General features: G+C 51.2%; 6 protein-coding genes across 7 annotated transcripts; 3 read left to right on the forward strand and 3 right to left on the reverse strand.

Moving 5' to 3' along the window:
• Nucleotides 1–2,640: 2,640 nt before the first annotated feature.
• IUM83_09218 (M96 mating-specific protein) lies at nucleotides 2,641–3,826 on the reverse strand (the record flags this gene model as incomplete). Its single annotated transcript, XM_067933644.1, has 2 exons — nucleotides 2,641–2,653; nucleotides 2,718–3,826. The coding sequence occupies 2 exons, from the start codon at nucleotides 3,824–3,826 to the stop codon at nucleotides 2,641–2,643; spliced, it is 1,122 nt and encodes a 373-aa protein (XP_067799957.1).
• Nucleotides 3,827–7,634: 3,808 nt separating this feature from the next.
• On the reverse strand, nucleotides 7,635–8,093 carry IUM83_09219 (Equilibrative Nucleoside Transporter (ENT) Family; the record flags this gene model as incomplete). Its single annotated transcript, XM_067933645.1, has 1 exon — nucleotides 7,635–8,093. The coding sequence occupies one exon, from the start codon at nucleotides 8,091–8,093 to the stop codon at nucleotides 7,635–7,637; it is 459 nt and encodes a 152-aa protein (XP_067799838.1).
• A 275-nt stretch (nucleotides 8,094–8,368) lies between these two features.
• Nucleotides 8,369–9,399, forward strand: IUM83_09220 (HAD hydrolase, family IE; the record flags this gene model as incomplete). The annotated part of the gene is made up of 2 exons (XM_067933646.1): nucleotides 8,369–8,429; nucleotides 8,492–9,399. 2 exons carry the CDS (start codon nucleotides 8,369–8,371, stop codon nucleotides 9,397–9,399), a joined length of 969 nt encoding a protein of 322 aa, XP_067799850.1.
• Nucleotides 9,400–12,282: 2,883 nt separating this feature from the next.
• Nucleotides 12,283–13,135, forward strand: IUM83_09221 (MtN3-like protein; the record flags this gene model as incomplete). Its single annotated transcript, XM_067933647.1, has 2 exons — nucleotides 12,283–12,446; nucleotides 12,511–13,135. 2 exons carry the CDS (start codon nucleotides 12,283–12,285, stop codon nucleotides 13,133–13,135), a joined length of 789 nt encoding a protein of 262 aa, XP_067799849.1.
• A 3,928-nt stretch (nucleotides 13,136–17,063) lies between these two features.
• On the forward strand, nucleotides 17,064–18,094 carry IUM83_09222 (dihydrodipicolinate synthase; the record flags this gene model as incomplete). The annotated part of the gene is made up of 3 exons (XM_067933648.1): nucleotides 17,064–17,204; nucleotides 17,271–17,846; nucleotides 17,927–18,094. 3 exons carry the CDS (start codon nucleotides 17,064–17,066, stop codon nucleotides 18,092–18,094), a joined length of 885 nt encoding a protein of 294 aa, XP_067799853.1.
• Nucleotides 18,095–18,220: 126 nt separating this feature from the next.
• IUM83_09223 (M96 mating-specific protein family) lies at nucleotides 18,221–19,519 on the reverse strand (the record flags this gene model as incomplete). Of its 2 annotated transcripts, none has more annotated exons than XM_067933650.1 (1): nucleotides 18,221–19,519. In XM_067933650.1, the coding sequence occupies one exon, from the start codon at nucleotides 19,517–19,519 to the stop codon at nucleotides 18,221–18,223; it is 1,299 nt and encodes a 432-aa protein (XP_067799851.1). The 2 variants fall into 2 exon arrangements, with proteins under 2 accessions (XP_067799851.1, XP_067799852.1); XM_067933649.1 differs by having other exon boundaries at nucleotides 18,221–18,622.
• Between the last annotated feature and the right edge of the window lie 359 nt (nucleotides 19,520–19,878).

A 19,878-nucleotide genomic window follows, 5' to 3' on the forward strand; every position in this document is an offset into this window, starting at 1 on the left:
GCGGACGGCATCCGCGGATCGCGCGCTGCAGGCGCAGCGCGCGGAGAGCCTTGAGCTTTGAAATCACGCGCTGCAGCAGCAGCGCGCGGAGAACTGAGAGCCCCAGCGGAAGCGAGTGGGGTATCACTCTCAGTTCGCAAACGCTTCGAACTCGAAGCGTCCGATTCTTCCCCTTCACGCGGGCGAATGTTCTTAGCGTAGGGTCGAGCGACTCGCTCGACACTCTGAGTCTCTTGGCTTTGAGGACGAGTCCTTTTCGTCCTCCATGTCTTCATTGTCGTCGACTTCGACGACGACGTCGCCATACTTCGCTTTCTGGCGCTCGAAGTAGTCATCGATGGAGAGATGACTCTCCATCGCCTTCGGGTTCTTCTTCTCTTGGGCCGTGCTCATCGTTGAATGAGCGCGGATTTCTTCTCCAAACGCGGAGAATTGACGAATGGTCAATTCAGAGATTGACGTGCGGGACCCCGCGCGTCTAACCTTAAGGGGGGAGGGGGGGGGGGGGGGGTAACGGGGTTACACGCACAAGTGGCTACAAGCCACTTGTGAGTAAACAGTTTTAGCAGACTTAGGAGGAAGATCAATTTACAAATAATACAGTTCTCATTTTAACTAAACTAAAGTAACTTGGAGTCTTTATTTGATTTACATTATACTTGTGTACTCAAGTATAATTAAGGCAAGATATTACTAAGTACTTACGCTTCCTCATACACGTAGCGCAACGTGTAAGCAAAAGTATTGAGTCAAGTTACACCCACTACAATTTCCAATCGCTCTGCCGAAAGATTCAAGCTGCCATCCGTGACTTGCACTTGGCGTATTTGCGGTAGCTTTCTGGTTTCATTTTCGTTCACTCTTAAGCAGATCATTATGTGAGATCGAAGTCAGATAACCCGGTAAAAAACCTTTATCATGACACTATTTAATCATTACGCTATTTAACCGAAATGTCCTATATTATCTTGTGGGCAGGTTGAAAGACCTCGCGAGCGATGCGGCCTCGACAGAGGACTCGAGACGCGCTACTGTCTATTGAGCACGAGGTCGTTGAAGTTGCTGGGTTGACATTGTGCAGGTTGATGTGGCGCGAAGGTTGCGCCAACTGGAGTGACGCGTCACGCAGTTACGGTCACGCAATTAATCCCACGCCTAGAATAAACCAAACCATGTGGTTTGGTTCGGTAAACAAAACAAACCAAAATTACCAATGAACCAGGTTCGAAACGGTTTCGTGGTTTGGTTCGAAGTGGTTTGAACCGAGTGAGACACTGCAAACCAAAGCAAACCACTTGGGTAAAACCTCGATTTGAAACTGTTCACGATGCGGCTCTTATCGAGAAGTGCCGCGCTGCACAGCCGAAAGGCCAAGCGTCGTTGAAGACTGGAGCCGCTGTCAAAGACGAAAGCTGCATCAGGGTGAGATGCTCACCGCCTTCGGGAATGCAAATCCTGCCATCCAGGAGGTGCAAGCGAATAAGCCAACCTTGCTACCGATACCAACCGCAGGTTCTAATTCTTCGGGTATGCCACTTCCTTCGGCGCGGCCTTTGATTAGAGCCCGCCCGGAGTACAGAGAACCATATTGACCAACCAGACAGCGGAAAAGGCAAACTATCGGTTGCAGCTGAAGCTCAACTCCAAACCACGAAAATCCAAACCTCAGGAATGGTTCAAGAGCGTTGGTCTGGTAACGTTCAAACCAAAGTAACGGCTAGAATTGGTTCAAAGGTCGTGAAATATAACTTCGAACCAATAGTTTGCACTTTGGTTGGTTTGGTTTGTTCAAGGCGTGATTAATCCATCGGGACTGCCCCCCTCTCATTCTTCCCACTAGGGGCCCTCATTCTCCGGGTGTTCCCAGTATTAATACATGCGTTTTCTGTCACAATCGTGTACTGCAGACGGATGAAGTCGGCGTTTTCTCCGTGCCACGTCTTCAGTACACACACATGGAGAATAAAATAGTGACGAATACGATGCTCTCCCAACCAAACCAATCCGTTATTGCCAAACGCCGAGATCCCCGACTTGTCAGCCAAACATTGTTTTGTCTTGTAAGTAATAGTTGGGAAGACTTCGCTATTGGGAACAACCCTCCGCCGTTCCACGACTGCGCTACCAATTCGGTTCATCTCGACTTATTACGCTTTGCACATCTCTCTTCGTCGCTATATTACTTGAACCTGAGAAGTATACTTAGTATGCAGTCCTTTTTTCTTTCGCTCTAAACTCCAGGCAACATCACTTGGGTTTGCAAAAAGCAGCGAACTTTTGGTGGGCCACACTGTTGCAACTGAGTACCGCTTTTCATCAATTTACCTAACGCATCCATTCCTTCAGTAGCAAGAACGAAAGCCTTTTATCTGCCTCTACGATGGTATATCGACTGGTCCAGCAGCATATTTTCTACCGTCTCCACAATCAGCGTCATGTTGGCAGATACGGCACCAGCCACAAAGTCCACGAGAGATGTTGTTCTGGAGTCGTGCCGCAATTTTGAGCCAGTGGGTTTAGGTGCGATCATGTAGCATGTTGAGACACGCGTGAATGTGTCCTTTTCGCTGGCTGCTGCATCTTGGACGTGGTCGTGGGGCTTTATCAGGACATACCCCTTCTCCAGGAAATACATACCTCTTACAGGTCGTTTCTCAAACTCAAGTGGCTCGATAAATGCGCGCCATACGATAACGATCCGACCTTCCTCCACGTACCGACGTAGAATCTGCTGGTCGTAGAATGTCGCGGTTGCATTGGTCCTGGCGTCCCGCATTTCTAGTCCGAACTTCTCCGTGATCGTGTTGTTTCCCTCATTGTCGCTAGCGTTTTGACCCTTGTAGTTGTGCCATCGGCCCCACCACGAATCACCCACCGCAGTTATATCAAACGGCATGATTTTGCTGTAAGAGAGATTCACTTGCATGTCGCTCGCGTCGTCTCCCAGCCCGCGTGTCGGGAAAGAGGGACAATCCTTGCCAAGAACAGTCTCGATCTCGCGATAGGAGGCGTCCACGCCAGCCAGGAGCTCCTCGAAAATCCTGTTCGTCACCTGTGATTGAAACCCTGGTGGAATTTTGACACGCCGTGTGGGTCGATCGCAGTCCGATAACTCCATGCCTTGCTGTGCTAGACGCTTGCGAACCATTTTCTCAATACTCTTGGCCACTTGCTTCCCCTTCTCGCACTTTTTCTTCAGCAAAGCGTTGTCCCGTTCCGCCTTCAGTCGTCGCTCAAGTTGTCGATTGCAGATTTCTTCCCACACCATGGGTGTCTTCCTCGTTCGACCCCTCACCAGACTCAACTCTCGACCTGTTCGACAGTTCTCCCGCTCCTGCATCGACAACAACTGCTGCAGTTTCAGCTCCATCTCTGCTGCCTCTTTGCGTAGATGAATGATCTCGAACCTTCGCCCGTTGCGGGCCTTGTTTGGATCGTAGCCGAGCTGTTTCTTTACGTTCGTCTTGGTCGTCTTCCGCTTCTTGGAATTCCGAGAAATGGATACATTTCCCGCTCCCTCGCCGTCAAAATGGTCGGTTCCAAGCTGCAATTGGCGTGACAACGTAGCCAGCGTCGTGGCCGCACTGGGCGACAACGGCGTGACGGTCTCCATTGCGTCCTCGCCAAAGTCTCCGATATTCTCCAGCAGGAGACTAGGGTCCCACTCATCCTCCGTCAGCGCGGGCAGTGAGGAAGTGACGGCGGCCGATGGGGTGGCAGGTTGGCCCTGAGTGGAAGCGCTGGAGTCGTTCAGCGCCTCGTCCAGGAAGGCCAGCGCCGCTGCGAAGGACTCGTACGAGTCGCGGCCGTGGGGCTGCAGAGCCATGGGGAAACTGGCTGTGCAGGTCACTCACTACCTGATGACAACTTTTCCGTACTTAAGAGAGGTCAGAGCACGGATTGGATAGTCTATTCCGCATGTAATTTACCCAGGCTGCAAGTTGCAATGTGCATGAACACGCCACTTGAACGCAAAGCCTACTGAGTCGAAAGCGCTAACACTCGCAGTTGCAATCTGCCTAGTCCAGTCAACCTGTTGTCTAGGTAAAATGCAAACATATAATGCTGAATACAATGAAGTCAGTGGTTTTCCTCAACGTTGGAGCTGCGCAGTTTAAACTACAAGTAAGCTGATACAGCTAAATCGTGCTTGAGCAGTGATTTACTTGTCTAGGTACAACGATTCGTCAAACTACAACGACGAGTTATAAGACGGATAGAGCTCAGAATCTTTAAAAGCGTCAATACATTTATGTACAGATTTCGCCCTCACTTATGATAACCTTAGAGGTATTAGAGGCATTTATAATACTAGTAATAGAACATCTCAGTCGCGTTGCTCCGCTAAGTTGTTTAAAGGGCCGACGACCTACAGCGAAGGCTCTTCTACAGGCCAACATCCCCGTTTTTTTTATAATGATAAACGACTCCCGTCGACTCACAATAGAGAAGTCCTATTGTATAATTCTCGGATTTTATCCAGAGTCCTTAGGCGGATGCCCATTATTCTCAAATCGCAATACCTGATGAATATGATTCGTTCGGTTCGGTTCGACAGGCGCTTGACGGGACTGTGATGTTGAATTGCCTGTGCTCTAATCAAATTATGCTGGTGTGTTGACCCATCCAGTTATTATTAAGTTTAAAAAAACATTATTTCAAATAGCTTGTACTCAAGTATTGTACCTGTGACAGGTAATTTACCTGATCACCCAAGCGACATCCGCGGATTTTTTCCGCGTTCAGGCAACATGCAGTCCTCGTGGAGATGAGGGGTGGTCGCCTCCGTTCATTAAGATATTATACTGGGAACACCCGAAGAATGGGGGGGGGGAGTCCCAACGAATTAATTGTGTGATCGCAACTGCGTGACGCGTATCTTGGATCAACCTTCGTGCCACACTATCCAGGCTAGTGTGGAACGAAGGTTGAACCTCTTCAGAAATGTGGCACGCATGATTTTCGTGGGCGGCCATGGCGTTCTGGGAATTTCCCCATTGTTGTAGTATGGACACGATATGTGCATGTACCGGTAAAAATACCTTCAAAAGCACTTTAAGATTTTGGATCGGACATGGTAGAGGAAGGAATAGCAGAGAAATAGAACGGCGGGAGACTGCGTGGTGGTGTCGAAGAAGAGGTATTGGAGGAGGAAGGATACCCGGAGGTGCTTCTGTATTAGCTGTCAAAAGACGGAGTGAGGACTGATGGTCCCTGGTGGATGAGATAATCCACCTTATTCTGCAACTAAATACGTGGTCGACGTTGTACGGGACAGCTCTATGAGCGAGTCCCATGTTCTCTTGCTAGCGTTCGAGATGCTTAACTTTAACAGCCTCCAACATTGAGGAACGTTCGTTGCTTGCTAGGTTTGCAGATTGCTTAGCTTTAGGCAGTATTATTGCGACCTTAGCCCTTGGCGTGAGCAATTTGTACCTTCGCCGTTGGTGATCTTCTACCCTGTGGAGCTTATTTCGCCTGCAGGGTGATACTTAGTATGCCAAAAGTTGTTGTGCTAAATGTTTGGTCCTTTAGTGTGGGCTAGTCACGAATCCTTCTTGTGAAGGAGAAAACCTGTTCACCGATTATGTATGCTCTAAAGTGTTGTGCGTATTGCTCGAGATCGCAGATATTTGTTTTGCGAGTTTACCTGGCTAGCCAGGAAAACCTTTTTGTTCAATGACGAACTTTGTTCGCGGTTGTTAGCATGTACTATATTTTGTAGGTGTGTATTGCATGCATTCACCTTTTTGTTTGTATCGTTGCGGTTTTGAGTGGCTACTCAGGAAAACCCTTTTTTTCTCGTTGGGATAAAACCTGTTCGCTGGGCGTACTTTATTCGAACGTTTTGCTCGAGGTTAAAAAACTGTTTTGCTCCTGGCTTTGTTTGTGCCTCATCTCGGTAACTTATTTTACTATCGATTCTCTCCGTTGTTGAGAGGACTTGGCCATCTCAACAGGTAGCTTATGAGCCTACCAGTTTCCTCAATCTGGTCAAAGTGTTACATCTTCAAGGCTTTGAGCCTCCCAGTCTCTTTTGACTAACAATTGTAACATAGTATCGTTGACAATGTGATTTAATTTTCAGCGTATATACTCGGAGAAATGCGGGGTCAATACACAACGAAGTTGCTTTGCTTGAATATGTCGAAGAATAATTTTCAGCGGGAACGGCATTTCCTCTATCACGGTCCCTAGGTTGGCGAGCGTCATAGATTCTGTTACCACGAATGAAGCCACCGTTAATGACGCTGACATTAGCGTTAAGGTCACAGCGAAGTGCACCAGCAACCAAGTTTCCCATCTTACACTCGCCCGAACGTAGCGCGACTGATTTAATTGACTGCGGGAGCCCCAACAATGACAGCACGCGGTTATTATCTTCCTCGCTCTCGTCTGCCAGCATTCACATGTACTTGGAAACGATTTCCTGACACTCCAGCTTCGGGGGGACATCTTGATCTGCAATCATGCTCCACTTAGATGAGAATGCCACTGGATCTTGGAGGTTTGATTTCAACTTGGAGAGTCGAAACTCGTTCTGGCCAGACTTGTGGATTAGCGTGTTGCTTTCAAACAGAGTGAAGGGCTCGTGGTAATGGCCTCTGAGCACAAAGTTGATAGATTTGAGTTGGCGAGCCAGTTGTCGGTCCTGCTCGCCCGTCAAATGCGTCAGCGCAATTATACAATCAGCTCCATCCCGAATCAACTTGTCGACACAGCGTGTCGAGGTCCTGAATATGTCTTCAAACACCACTCTGTCTTCACGGTTGGAAATCTGCGCCATTTCCTGAGAACTCCGAAAATCCCGAGCTTGAGGCCACCGCTCAGCTCGATCACCTCCGAATCGACGACGCCACGAATTGGCTCGGTCGTTGTATGGTGAAGCAGATTAGACCCCAACCACTTGAAACTGGATTCCTTCATTCGTTCATGCAGCGGTGGACATGCCAAAATCAAACTCATGGTTGCCCAGTACCACGTACTCGATGCCGAGGTGGTTCATCAGCTCGATCATGTGCGCGCTACTATCATTCAGCCAGCAGAAGTAAATCAATATGTTAGCAGCAACAGGAAATCTTTGTGGAATAGCAATATAAAGCTGTTACCCTCTGCACCTCACACCAATCTGAGAGCCGACAAGGAGTCCCCATTCAGCGTAGCCAGAAGTGTCGAGTTGGGAGGAACGGCAGCTCGTTCACGCTCCAGAAGCGTTGCGAACTCGGCGATTCCTGTGAGCAGCAACATTAGCGGTGTAATTAACATTGGTTAAATCTTCAAACGGTTGTACTATCGCCCGTGTTTGTTAGGGTACATGTCGTAGATGTCGTTGACTGTGAGCACGACGACCGTAGCACCACGATATCCATCTTCTTCTGGCAACAGGTAAGGAAGGTATCCGACCGGACACTATGCGGCCACCGTGTATCCTTGATCTCAAAACCCGAAGTGGCTATTCACAGCCTTCAAAGCGAAATGATAGGATGAGTGCTGAGCTTCGCGAGTCTACCAGTAGACAAAAAACACAACAGCTCCTTCCTAACACCTTGAACCAAGCTCATGCACTGAACAATGGAATGCGATTTAACGTGTTTGTGAGATTAGCCTAAGACTCAGCGAAGCATCTATGGTGTCTACAGCTCCTTCAGCATCCAGCAGACCTTAATGTGCTCGTCCAGAAACACCTCATCGTCCATGCGGTGGTACCCGCATTTCTCGTAGAAGCCCTGCTTGCTGAGTTGCGCCAACAGAATGAACGAGTCCACTCTCCCGTCGACGGCATTCTCCACGACGTCCATCAGCACCTTACCGAAACCTTTGCCACGGCACTCTGGCAGCAACGCCACTCGTCCGATGCGAGCCTGGCGCGTTTTGTCGTCCACCATGCAGCGCGCGACGGCGACGACCTTGTCCTGGTCGTCCGTGTCGAATCCGATGAAGTGGATGGTGGAGTCTTCGTCGTCGTGTTGGTCGATCTGAAGGCTGTGGGTGTGACCTTCTTCGTCGCAGAAAACTCGAAGACGGAGAGCGTATGCAAGTTTCTTGTCTTCGGGCTTGGTAGCGATGGTGACTTTGAGCGGCATCGTTTGCATCTATGTAGTGTGAATTGAATTGGAAAATGGGAATGGGATCGAGTTAAAGAGAGTGACGTACATATACGCAGCGGTGGTGCCGTGGGGATAGAGCTGCACCACTGTGCGTCATAGCTCCAGTCTGGAGTCCAGTTGCCGCTCATCCTATCACACGTCGAGATTGACGCGAAACAAACCTCATCCTATCATCACACGTGTAGGGATAGTGCAAATGCCCGCATAATCCGTGCCTGTACGCAATGACTCGCTCCTCCATTGCTGCATCCCCTCTCACGATGGCCGCCAACAACAAGGGGCAGCAACGCAGAGCACCTCGAATGATCTTCAAAGACCCCGGTACGTAGACTAGCTGTAGTTGATGTGTGGACTGAAACGCTGATTTAGTTTGTTTGAGGTAGATGATTTCACTCGGAAGATAAAGAAGTTCGCTCGAGATGGAGCGGATCAACTGCTGGTGATCTCCGACTTCGATCGCACACTTACTCCATACTACAAACCGTGCGGCGATCCGAACGAGCCGCTAGTTCAGGAGAGCAGTAGTCACCAGGTGCTGCTTACCAGCAGCTTGTTGCCACCGACGGTCGCTGAAGAGGACGCGAAGTTGTTCGCACGCTACTACCCTGTGGAGATCTCTCCGACGCTATCGCTGGAGGAGAAGCTGCCGCTTATGGAGGAGTGGTGGACGAGCATAAATTATCTACTAGTTGAGAGCAAGGTCGCGCTGACACAAGTGAAGGAAGCTGTCGAGTCTAGCCATCTCAGCTTCCGACGCGGATTCAATCAACTGACCACCCTGCTACACGACCGTCAAGTACCTACGCTTGTCTTCTCCGCGGGACTCTACGACGTGATCCACGTTGCCCCCGAGAAAGAGTTTGCTGCTAAGCGAGGGTGTGGCGAAGGCATCCACACCGGCAGCCGAGTGTATACACCTGCCAACATCCACGTGGTGTCCAACATGATGCACTTCGACGCTCGAGGAACAGTCGAGAGCTTCCGCGGGAGGACTGTCCACCCACTCACCCAGGCGGCGTGTTCGCTCTTGGACTCGCCCTTTTGGACAGAACAGCACCTTGACCAACGCCGCAACATCTTGTTGCTCGGTGATTCTCGAGGCGACGTGCGCATGACGGAAGGCTTGGATGCTCACGAAATCATTAGAGTGGGCTTTCTCAATGTGCATGTGGAGGAAGCGCTGGACGAGTACCTCGATCTCTACGACGTTGTTCTCACTAACGATGCTAGCCTCATTCCTGTCGGGCTGTTGGTCGAGCAGATCATGAATGGACCAAAATCGGATAGCTAGCAGCAGACATATAACTACAATTTCCATGTTGTTTTGGAGTTTTCATTGCATTAGAGACCTTGTGCAACTAGTGAGGGCTAGGCTAGTCTTGTATCTCCCCGCAATAGCGGGGACGACCTTGCCGGACCTCCATCCGTGTGCTGAAGACAATACAGCCACTGGCTGCCAGTCGCCGAATTGCGTTTACCGGTAGTCAGAAGAAGCTTGGATGGAGGGGACTGAAGCAGCGGAGGAGGCCATATCGTGGGTTTGCTGCTACGCCATGGCCATGGGTGCGCGCGGAGCTCAAGTAGGACCGAGAGCTTAACCTGCTGCTGGTTGAAAGCCAATTTGATGCATGTTATCGAATGCCAGCCTCTGCTGTCGTGCGATTGGAGGTCTCGCTCGCCCCATTGCTCAGTTGCGGTCATGTTGCTGCGTGGCTGATAGGAGAGTTTGAGAATGTGCACGACAACTCCAGTATTGTCTCCAGTCGTTTGCAGCATTCAATCAGATTAGGGGTCAATGTGGTTCATTTGGTTAAGGTCAAAGGCATGAAGATGCCTTGCCTTGCTTGAGAGACAAGGTGCCGAGTGGCAACCCCTATAAGGGATGGTGGGTGGGTTGAATTCCTACAACTACGCCGATATGGCAGACGTGGTGCTGGACGCAACGCTGGTGAAACGCCCACAGCACTTGTACGGCGGCGCGGTCGTGAGGACTTGATTCCCGCGTCGACGTAACTCCAAATGAACCACGACAGGAAGGGGGGCCAAGATTCCTGGTCCAGGATCGGCATTGGCCAGCCCACCTACCCATTTTCTGCACAACTAGATGTTGGGTCTTCAATTTGAGGACTTGGTCGTAATGTCTTCATTCTGCTTCAAACATCTTTCCCAGCTTCGTCCGCTTGCTCATTCCGCCTTGCTTCAACACTGCACTCACTTCGCGTGGAAAACTACCTTTGCAGCATTCAATCAGATTAGGGGTCAATGTGGTTCATTTGGTTAAGGTCAAAGGCATGAAGATGCCTTGCCTTGCTTGAGAGGCAAGGTGCCGAGTGGCAACCCCCGAAATGGCCATACCCAAATGACCTACATTGACCTCGTTGAATCTGACCCAACTAAGTAGGTATACTGATTGTGCTCGTGGCCGATAGGCGTACCGAGTGCTCGACTGTATGGTCGAGCGGAGCGTAAGCTCGATGGCATTACGGCAGCGTCAGGGCCGCTCACCAGGTGTACCGAGTGCTCGACTGTATGGTCGGGCGGAGCGTATGCTCGAAGGCATTACCCGGCAGCGTCAGGGCCGCTCACCAGGTGTACCGAGTGCTCGACTGTATGGTCGAGCGGAGCGTAAGCTCGAAGGCATTACCCGGCAGCGTCAGGGCCGCTCACCAGGTGTACCGAGTGCTCGACTGTATGGTCGAGCGGAGCGTAAGCTCGAAGGCATTACCCGGCAGCGTCAGGGCCGCTCACCAGGTGTACCGAGTGCTCGACTGTATGGTCGGGCGGAGCGTATGCTCGAAGGCATTACCCGGCAGCGTCAGGGCCGCTCACCAGGCAAACCGAAAACTGGCTGTTGCGCACTTTGGTTGTCGTCGGTGGAGTGTTGCGGCTACGTATCCAATGGCTGGGTGCTTGTGTGGAGAAGTGAGAAGCCCCCGAAGAAATGTAAATCGAGCTTCGTAGTGGGTGTACCGCACCGTGCGCATAAATGACGGAGAAGGACTTCCCGACATTGTACTTGGTCATGGCGCCGACGTTCCAGTTTCCCGTCTCTCAGCTTGCTGGCGTCGCGGACCATGACATGGATCTGAGTCTTGTACTGCTTCTGGTGCTCCTGGTGCTTCTAGTGCTTCTTCTGGTGCTTCTTCCGGTGCGCTTTCTTGTGCGTCTTCTTGTGCTTCGTTTGGCGCTTCGTCTTGTGCTTGGTTTGCGAGTTGCCGCACGACCAGCCGACCGTGACGTGGTCCACGGAGCCCTCCTTGAGCGTGCAAGCCGAGACGTCATCCACACGGTCCGTCGTCACCTTGGGGACCAACATGGAGCCGCGCCGAAACCAGTGGCACGGCTCTATGCCGAGCTCCAAACGAAAGCATCCGTGCCTTGGGAACATCCACCAGGAAGCAGAGCGAGGGCGTAGCGGCCACCGCGGCGTCCACCACGAGCAGCTCGCTCCCGTGCCGTACGTGGTTCAGCAGGATAGACGAGAGCACGTAGCGATGGGCTCCGATTGCCTCCTACAACTACGCCGATATGGCAGACGTGGTGCTGGACGCAACGCTGGTGAAACGCCCACAGCACTTGTACGGCGGCGCGGTCGTGAGGACTTGATTCCCGCGTCGACGTAACTCCAAATGAACCACGACAGGAAGGGGGGCCAAGATTCCTGGTCCAGGATCGGCATTGGCCAGCCCACCTACCCATTTTCTGCACAACTAGATGTTGGGTCTTCAATTTGAGGACTTGGTCGTAATGTCTTCATTCTGCTTCAAAACATCTTTTCCCCAGCTTCGTCCGCTTGCTCATTCCGCCTTGCTTCAACACTGCACTCACTTCGCGTGGAAAACTACCATTTCTAGCTATTGTGTCCTCTCAATATGCAGTAAAGAGCTTTGTGTCGACACGTATTTTGTGTATCCCGTGCCTCTACCAGTATGTGGAATTGACTGTGAACAATTCGAGGTTTAGGTTAATTTTCGTCAAGTGCTCCCTCCCGCAAAAGATTAGAGCCGCCCGCCCAGACTCAATGTAACAGAATTTGGATTTGTTGAGGTGCACTGACTCATCTCATCATCGAGATTGCGCGTATTCGACTGTAAGTACCGTACGCGAAGATTCCGAAACCACTCGTTCACTTCCACTTTGGCGCATTCAACGAGAGGAACACTGGAATTTCGAGATGGTGTCTGCATTCATCACGACGATCAAGGTCCTGACGCTGATCGCGCAAATCGCACAACGACTCAGTCCAGTGCCGGATTTGTATCGAGTTCACAAGCAGCGCCATACCGGCGTCATGGCTTTCATGCCGCTTGTTGCACTGTTGCTGTGCAATCACGTCTGGTGCGTCCGCCTTGGAATCAGTCGTGTCTAAACTATCTTTCACTTACAGTACCTTCGCTGCCAGGTTGGTCTACGCCTACACGGTGAAGAACATTTTCCCGCTGTTCTCTGTGTGTATTTTCGGCGACGTCGTGTTGGCGATCTACATCGCCATCTACGCGAGATGGTGTCCAGACAGAAAATACGTAGTGAAGTGCATCGTAATGGGGGCGGTACCGTTTGTATTGGTCACTATATACGCCATTTTAGTCGCGTGCGGGACGATCCCCCAGTCGAGACACCAACTGGGCGTAGTGCTTGGTTACTTGGCCGACGTGACAACGCTCGCCTTGTTCATGTCGCCGTTCGAGAAGGTCAAGCTTGTAATCCAGACCAAATCATCAGCTGCGATCCCAGTGCTGCTCTGCGCCATTATCTTCGTCAATAGTTCGCTTTGGCTCATCAACGGAATCGTTGACGACGACCTGTTCATCGTGGTGCCGAATGTCGTGGGGGTCTTGCTGACTGCTATTCAACTTACGCTGTACTTCGTCTACCGTCCTGGAAGAACGGTGTCCTCAGCACATACAGGTGAGAGTGAGCTCGGCATTGTGGTGGAACTGGAATCAGACACCGCCAAACAGGTGCCCACACCGAACGACTCTGCGTTTGTGTCGTTGGTGTCGCCAAAAGCTCCTCTCAAACAATAATGCACGAGCTTAGCATACGGTAACACATGTATGACTTGAAATAATACTTTACTGGCTATTTGGTTCAGCTCTTGTTGGTGCGCACTTATCAGTCGTGTATAAAGACTGAAATGAAACTTCACCTTAAAACGAAACGATAAAGTCTTGTTCTGCAACGCCGCAGGATAACAATCGTTTTTTTCGCTCGTTTACTTGAAGTATAAAGTATCGCAGCGCATTCGTGGTTGTTTCTGATAGTCCTTGAATTCAATAGACCTAAGTCATCTCTGCGGTGTATCCGTGGATATTACATCAACTTCTCATAATAGAAAAGAGAGTGTTACTCTGTAATGAAACCTCACTCAAAAATGAAGGAAAGAAAGTCGCTGCAATTGACTACTAACTAAACCACGCAAACATTAAAACATATAATGAAATGCTGGTGCGGTTGAGATTGTAGGCTTCTTCCCCAACAACTTCCGTCATAAACTTTGCAGTTAGCTGGATGCCATATTTTATGGCTCCTGAAGCAGTCCACAAATTGATGCCAATACAGTCATCGTGCACTCGCACAGAATACAAAGGAAGTCGATCGCCACGACCAATACTCGCGGAGGCGGCTTTGCTTTCAGAAGCCGAGCAGCGAGCAAGAAGTATTTTCACAATCGAAATGTGATCCTTCTCCACAGCACACCTCAATGTATGACTAATATCACATTGCCACAAGTCAGTCGAGCGTAACAGTAGCTTTACAACGTCAATGTGTCCAGTTGCTGCAGCTTCCTGAAGTCCACGACCTAGATGCTCCAAACTGCGACGGTTTACGTATAAGCCGCTGCAGCGTTTCAATGTCTTCTCTTGAGACGACTCGTTGAATTCCAGTGCTCAGACGAGCATAGCATCAATGTGATTTGTTTGGGTACCAGAACTGGAATTGTCGAGCTGAGGATATTCTGTCGGCAGCAGTATAATACCTTCACAATTTCGATGTGGTCACGTGCTGCGGCATTACTTGCGACTCGGAGAATATCGCTGCGCTGGCAGTAGTTGCTTTTACGGAGGAGCTACATCCCTTCCTTGTGGCCTGCCCCAGCGGCTATGGACAGACCCAAAACCGAATGGAAGGCGTTCAGGCGCATCGCAGTTCAGCATCAATAGTACGATGGAGTACCGCCCCTCCACCACGTCGAAATGACCATTCTCTGTCGCGGTATCCACTGCGTCGTCCGAGCAACGTCCAAAGCCTTAGTTATCTTCGAGCGACATCACGACGTCAAAATATCCGTTTACCATAGCTCCATCCATTGCCGCAACCGTGCAGCCTTCACTGCGCGTATCGTGCAGCTACTCCACAATATCAAACCGGCCTCTCTCTGCGGCACCACCTATCGCTTTGTCGGTCCAGCGCCGAGTCTCTCCGTGCGTTTGAACAACAAGTTTCCAGTCGTTGTAAACTGCGGCATCGATCGTTTCAGGCATCAAATAGTCGTTGATTCCTTTACACACGTAGGAAAGTGCTCCAGCCCATTCCGGAAAGACTAAGCCAACGCACAGGAGCTGCGGCTCATCCATCCTAACTTCAGCTAGTTGTAGAACAGTGTGATTGTTCACATGGAATCGAAAGTTGTCGACCTTACGACGATATTCGCGTCAAACCACCAAAAGCCCTCGAGGTACTTCACAATGCCAAACCCATTCCTTCGCGGATGACTCACTCTGATCTTGTAATCCGCTGAAGCGAAAGTGGGGTAGGTGAGATGAGATCCGCCTGTCAAAATTAGGCAGTGTGTGAAGTGAAAGTGCAAAATGCCTAATCCTATTTTTTCAAAATGCCTAATTCCGGAGATGCCTGAAACCACCCCAGCTCGCAGTCTATTCGCGTCGCTGCCTGTTCATTTCGGCGCTCTACACCTCCTAGCACAAATGGGGAAGGCAAAAGGACCAAGGCGAGGGTCTAAGAAGGGTGTCCGTGGAGCTCACCACTAAAGTCACCGGTGCAAATCGCTGTGTCAATTGACACTGCCCTTCCGGGCTATTGACACTGCGACGCATTGCTTCTTCGAGTGTGACCCCGCCTAGGGGTTATGACAGAAGATTTGGGAACCATGGGCTCCAGCTTTTCGATGCTCCCTGGGGTGGAGGCTGTTGATATTCCCGTCCGACCGCAATGCGCATGACGACTAGCGCTATCTTCGTGAGGTTCTTCTCATTTTATGGTGCATCCACACAGCCATTGTATTCCACGCTCTATGATGTCCCGGGACGATATCTAGTTCCATGGTGTGCGTGCGATCAGCCCAATATTCCCCGTTTGAGCTGCCCGTTTCTGCAACACTACCTACACCTCTATCGCTGATCAACCGAGTTCAAGCTTGATAGTGATGAGATCAGGACAGTTTTGCGCCGCCTGGAGTTCCCTGATCCTGTTGATAATGACGTTCAAGTCGTAGTTATGCGTGGGTCGATACATCAGCCTTAGGTTTGATTTAGTTTTCTTTTAGCCAGCACTACGACAAGTCTACCTCCCAGTTAATCAACTTCATTCTTCTTTTTAAAACACTGCTCTTGTGCAAATATCACCCCTCTGGAGCAGCGACAAAAATGGATCCCCAAAGCGATTCTTATGGGCAACCGTGCCCAAACTGCATCGAATTACGCTGCCCTAGTACTAGATACGATGGAAAGCATTGGGGGAAAGTCGCTGTTGTGCAAGCTCATTGAGATCACAAGTGATTGCGCAGCCACAATGCTAGGCTGCCGACAGGAATTTGCTGTTCGGATTCGGCAGGCTTGTGAGTGCGATGTAGGCACGGGTATGTCGATAAATTTGTGCGGCAGCCACCAGCTCAATCTTTCTGTTGGCGCATTTTTAGACGGACTAGACGATCTGGTTGGATTTCGTTCCTGCCTCAGTTCTGAGATATCATTTACCAGGACTCAGTATTCTGTCAAGTCTACTGTTGGTCTTGGCCCTACTTACGCTACGTCACGCTGGGAATCGATCCACGACTCCTGTCAGTTTTTGAACGAGCACTACGAATCATTGCTAATGATGCAAACCGAGAAGAAGCGTCCTCACTCGTCTGAATCGTGGTTGCTGTGTTTGTTTATAGTGGCGGATATGACCCAGCATTTTCGTCATTTCCGCTCCATGTAGTACGAGGACATTACCATGCGGGGCCAATACTCTCAACTCTCCAACCTTGTAAATGCACTACAGCTCAAATATGAATCAGACGGCCGTCCCAGCCATTGACAAAGAACGAATCAAGATGCATCTACGCGGAGCATCGTTTTCCTCGCTACAGTTCTGTGATGTGCTGGAGGTGTCTGCACAACAAGCTCTAATTGATGGGATGAACTGAGCAATAGAGGCGTTTCTTGATGCGGACTGCGAGGGCAATTACAGTTTGCTGTTCGCATTTGTCGCTGGAGTGGCGGCGATATTGCCCGGCACTCACTCAGATGAGAGTGAATTCACCGTCTTGAAGTAAGTCAAGAACCCGCAGAGAACATCTCTAGCCAACTATTCAATGGAAGGCCAACTCCAGTCGCTGCAGTACTTCTTTTTGCTCGATCTAGACGGACGCGTCGCTAGGACTAAGACAATTCACTTGAATAATGTATACCATATGTATGTCTAATTTGGATTTTGAGCCGTTTGTATCCAACTACCTAATCAGACTTTTCCAGAATGCCTATTTGAGGTCAAATTAGGTAGGTAGATAGATATTTCTGCCTAGTTTTGAGAGGCCTGCTCATCCGATCTGGTGTTTGGACGAGGGGCTCATCTTGAAGTGGCTCTCAGATTCACATGGCCACTAGCAGATTCTCATCAGCGCCGATGCATCGCCAGTTCCTGCGCTCTAGTCTTCGTTCGCTGCTCGCCGGGCGCTTGCCACTCCATAATTCAATCGGCGCCGTCTCGACAAGATCCTTTTCATCTGCAATGGCCTCGAAACTGCGCTTCGACGGGACGTACACGGCTTTGGTGACGCCGTTCACAGCCGACGGGTCTGCTGTGGACTATGCGAGTCTGGAGAAGCTGGTGGAGTGGCAGATCCAGCAAGGCATCGACGGACTCGTGCCAGTGAGTTGCAAGCGATCAGTTCATTGACGGCCTCAATTGCTGACGGAGTTTGTGCTGGTTGAGTAGATGGGGTCCACGGGTGAGAACACGCTCGTGTCGGACGAGGAGCGCCTGAAGGTGATCGAGACCGTCGTCAAGTGCGCCAACGGCCGAGTGCCCGTGATCGCAGGCACCGGTGCATTGTCTACGGAGGCGGCCGTGAAGCTGGCACAAGAGGCGAAGCAGCTAGGCGCCGACGCTTGTCTGGTCATCGCGCCACCTTACGTGCGCGCTTCGCAGCGAGGACTGTATGAGCACTTCCGCCGAGTGGCGGGTGTGGGGCTGCCCGTCATGATCTACGACAATCCTGGTCGCGCTGGAGTGCCGCTGGAGCTGAAGACCATTGCGGAGCTGGCGAAGGTGCCGGGGATCGCAGCGTTGAAGGACGCCACGGACTCGGTGACGCATGCCGTGGATGTCATGGCACTGTGCGACTTGCCTGTTGTGTGTGGAGCTGACAACCTGGCGCTGCCTATGATGGCTTGTGGAGCGGTGGGTGTCATGAGCATTCTCTCGAATGCGGCGCCGTCCAGAGTGCTCGCGATAACCACGGCGGTTGCACAGGGAGACTTCGCAGCAGCCAGGAAGGCGCACGAGGCTAACGTAAGTCATTTCACATTGATAATTACTCGTTGGGAGGCATTGACGCTAATGTTTGATATGCTTTTGCGTGCTTGCGGCAGGTTCTTCTGGTGAATTCGCTGTCTGTGGAGCCGAACCCGATACCGATCAAGAAGGCGATGGAGTTGCTGGGCCACTGCTCGTCAACTGTGCGTGCACCTTTGACGGAGTGCTCCGCTGAGACGGAAGTGCTGCTCACTCAGCAGCTCAAGGCCAACAAACTGCTGTGATGTTCCACATGAGGTACGTTTTGAGAGGGTTAGCTCGAAGTGGAAAGCGTCTAGCCTTACTCTCCGTTAACAAATGATACGAAAAAGACGCAGTTGCCTGCTCAGCCATGCTACAGAGCGGCAATTTCACATCCGGCTTCGCTGCTGCAGAGCTTCGTCCACAAGCAGGCCTTCAATCATCTCGGCACTGGCCGCGATATTTGCGACGGTAGCGCTCAGCACAAATTCAGTCAGCGCTCCGGTCCTGGCGTCCTTCTTGAGCTTCTGCAGCGATAGATCGGGTTTGATGATATGACAGGTTTTCACGAGGGTGTAGGCTTCATCCTTGTCGGCTGGCGAGACCTCGTGGGGCTTGATGACCACGTACCCTTTCTCGCGGAAGCGAATGCCCGCCAGCTTTTTGTGCGAGAACTCGAGCGGCTCAATGTGCGATTGCCAGACAACGACAACGCGGTCCTCCTCGACGTACCGACGCAGAATCTGCTGCACGTAGAACTTGGCGCTCGTCTTGGCCTTTGAGTCGCTCATTTCCATGCCAAAGTGCTCGACGATGGTGTCGTCCGTACTCTCTAGGCGATAGCAGCTGCCTCGGTTGGGATTAAAGTGATTCCATCGGCGCCACCACGCCTCGCCCGTGGTGTGCATGCTAAAGGGCAGAACCTTGCTGTCAAAGATCTCCAGGAGCATACCGTCCTTGCCGTCACGCATCTGCGCCTTGCGTGAGGAGACGTTCGTGAGCTCGAGGCCGCTGGACTCGAAGACTCGCTCCACGTCGCGGTACGAAGCTTCCACGCCGTCCGCCAGCTCCTCAAAGACCGCAGCATCGACCACCTCACTCCCCGTCCTCGAGACTTGAATGCGTGTCGTGCGTTTGCTGCCAGAAGTCTCGGAGGAGTGCAGATTGGTGCGCGTGTTCAGCAGCTTCTCCAAGCTCCTCGCGACCTGAACCTGCCCCTCCAGCAGCATCTTCAGGTGCGCGTTCTCGCGCTCCGACCTCAATCTGCACTCCAATTGACGGGCACAGGCTTGCTCCCACACGAACGGCGTCCGGTTTTGGTTGCAGGTGATCTGTCTCGTCGAGGCACTGGAGCCGTCTGAGGTCTTGGCGACCTTGAGGCTCTGCAGCTGGTGCAGTTTGGTCTCCAGCTCCTCCGCCTCGCCTCGCAGATAAGTCAGTTCTCGCTTAAGGTCGTCGCGTGCCTTGTTCGGGTTGTAGTTGCGTCGCTTCTTGTGGTTCGGCGACTGGCCCGGAGTCGGAATGGGACTCGCGAGGAGAGGTTGAGTTGCTGAAGTTGTTGATGGGGTGACAGCGGAGATTGGGGGCGACAGAGTAAGCGGTTGCACTGCAACGGGGGCTATTAGATCTGCCGGAACTCGAGGCGAAGACGCGTCCGAGGACTCGTCGGTGAGGAACTCGTCCAGCAGGTGAGACGTCTCCCAGTCGTCGCATTCCAATCGGTGGTCATTGAATTGCTGCGAGTGGGTCGGACTTGAGTCGCCCAACGTCTCGTCGATGAAGGCCAGAGTGACCTGCAGAGATTCGGGTGACTCGGGCTCCAGCGCAAACTCCATGGTGACTTACTTGCTCGCTTCCGTGCCAAACGGAGAATGACAGATCAAGGGTCGTTAGCGCACGCACCTGTGGAAACTGAACACTGAAATAATATCTTCTTTTCCATTTTATTAATTTATCAAGATTATATAGTTGGTTTCAACAACTATTGTATAAACTGATATAATTGATTTACAGAATCGATTATATATATAGATTTTTAATGTCTTGA

Source organism: Phytophthora cinnamomi (genome assembly GCF_018691715.1).
Source record: "Phytophthora cinnamomi strain GKB4 chromosome Unknown Contig3, whole genome shotgun sequence".
NCBI classification, from domain to species: Eukaryota; Oomycota; class Peronosporomycetes; order Peronosporales; family Peronosporaceae; genus Phytophthora; species Phytophthora cinnamomi.